The following is a 1,728-nucleotide window of genomic DNA, read 5'->3' on the forward strand; positions in this document are numbered from 1 at the left end:
CATCTCTACAAAAAATGTAAAAATTATCCAGCGTGGTGGTGCCCACCTGTGGTCACAGCTACTTGGGAGGCTGAGGTGGAAGAATTGCTTGAACCCACGAGGTCAATGCTGCAGTGAGCCATGCGGTCAGTACCACTGCACTCCAGCCCGGATGTCAGAGCAAGACCCCACCCTGTCTCAAAAAAAAAAAAAAAACACAGTACATCTGAATGTTTCATTTGTTTATTGATTTCCACCTGATTATTACAGAAAGTAATTACTTAAGATGGGGACTGACTTCAGCATCACCCACCCTCCTGTATGGCCAGGCCTCCGAGCATGTACAGTGAGGCACAGTCGCCACACCTTGGGAAGGGCGTCCCTTCAGGTGTGAACTGCAGGCCCCAGCCCTGTGCTGGTTAGTCATGGAGCAACAGCCGCTTTCCTCAGCACAAGTGAGGCAAGCTGCTTCCGCACAGATTGTGAAACAGGGTTTAGGTTTCTTCCCTCGTGGACGAGAGGCCAGGGGTCTGCCCCATCAGCCCGCCTTCCCAGCAGGTCACAGACCATCCCCACGCTGGCTGACCTGGAAGGGTTTGACCAGAGCAGATCATGCAGTGACCAGGGCCAGGGCGGCTGGCAGGGGCGGCCTCGGTTTCCATTCTGTCTCCTAAGCAGCCTGGGAGACGTGGGCCTAAGCTTCAGTGAGGACGACAGTCTGTCTTGGAATTGGGCCTCACGGGGCAGAGTCCACAGACAGGGCCAGGAAAAGAGGGTGTAACGTCATTCAGAGACCAGCTGCACCCAGGGATCACCTCCTGGAGGCACCTAGAGTGAGGAGGGGGCTAAGTCAGCTGACAGTGTGGCTGTGCAGCCCAGGCCTGTCCCAGCAGAAGGCATGAACCATCAACAAATGAGGGTCTTTTCCAAGAAATGAGAAGGTCTTGTTCAGAGCTGGGGCCTTGGGAGCATCCTGATGTTTCAGCCACTGCGCCCTGCCTTCCTGTCTTGATGCCCAGGGTTCCAACTCCAAGGTGGAACGGCCAGCGTGTGGCTTTGGTGAGGTGGCCATCTTGGGTGGGTGTGGGCTGCCCGCCTAGTGCCCCTGGGAGGCAGAAGTTTCTTTGCCTGAAAGAAAGGAGCAGGGGTAGAAAGCCAGAAGGGGCAGAAAGCCAGCGGGGGCGGAAAGCGAGGAGGGACAGAAAGCAAGTCACTGCAAGGCGGAGCTTCAGACCCCGTTCCCTGCGCTTTCACACTCTGCCCTGGCCTGCAGGCCACAGGGGAGCTGAAAGGACCAGATGCCTGACTCAGGGGAGTCTGTGTACCCCATTTTGTTCTGAGATCCACAGAAGAAGCCAGAATCTCTTCTCCTTCCACTCCCATGGAGGGCAAATTACAACAAAAGGACAAAAATATCACAGGTTTACCACGCGCCAGGCCCTGACAGGCTGCTTGCTCAACCCCACAGCACGGTGATGGCCATGAGTGTGTGCTGTTAACAACCCCATTTCAGGCCAGGCACGGTGGCTCAAGCCTGTAATCCCAGCCCCTTGGGAGGCCAAGGCCCAGAGGAGTTCAAGACCAGCCTGGGCAACATAGTGAGACCCCCACCTCTATAAAAAATTTTAAAAATTGGGCGGGTGTGGTAGCTCACGCCTATAATCCCAGCACTTTGGGAGGCTGAGGCAGGCGGATCACCTCAGGTCAGGAGTTCCAGACGAGCCTGGCTAACATGGTGAAACCCCGTCT

The 1,728-nt window shown here is 55.7% G+C and overlaps 1 protein-coding gene across 1 annotated transcript in view; it reads right to left on the minus strand.

The window, feature by feature from the left end:
• Window positions 1–201: 201 nt before the first annotated feature.
• Window positions 202–1,728, minus strand: part of MSRB1 (methionine sulfoxide reductase B1) — a 5,295-nt gene continuing 3,768 nt past the window's right edge. The window contains 1 exon segment of the mRNA XM_011966955.1: window positions 202–1,107. Within this exon segment, the coding sequence (XP_011822345.1) occupies window positions 1,076–1,107 (32 nt within the window). The 3' untranslated portion in view covers window positions 202–1,075.

This window comes from Mandrillus leucophaeus, unplaced genomic scaffold (assembly GCF_000951045.1).
Source record: "Mandrillus leucophaeus isolate KB7577 unplaced genomic scaffold, Mleu.le_1.0 Scaffold78, whole genome shotgun sequence".
Lineage (NCBI taxonomy): Eukaryota > Metazoa > Chordata > Mammalia > Primates > Cercopithecidae > Mandrillus > Mandrillus leucophaeus.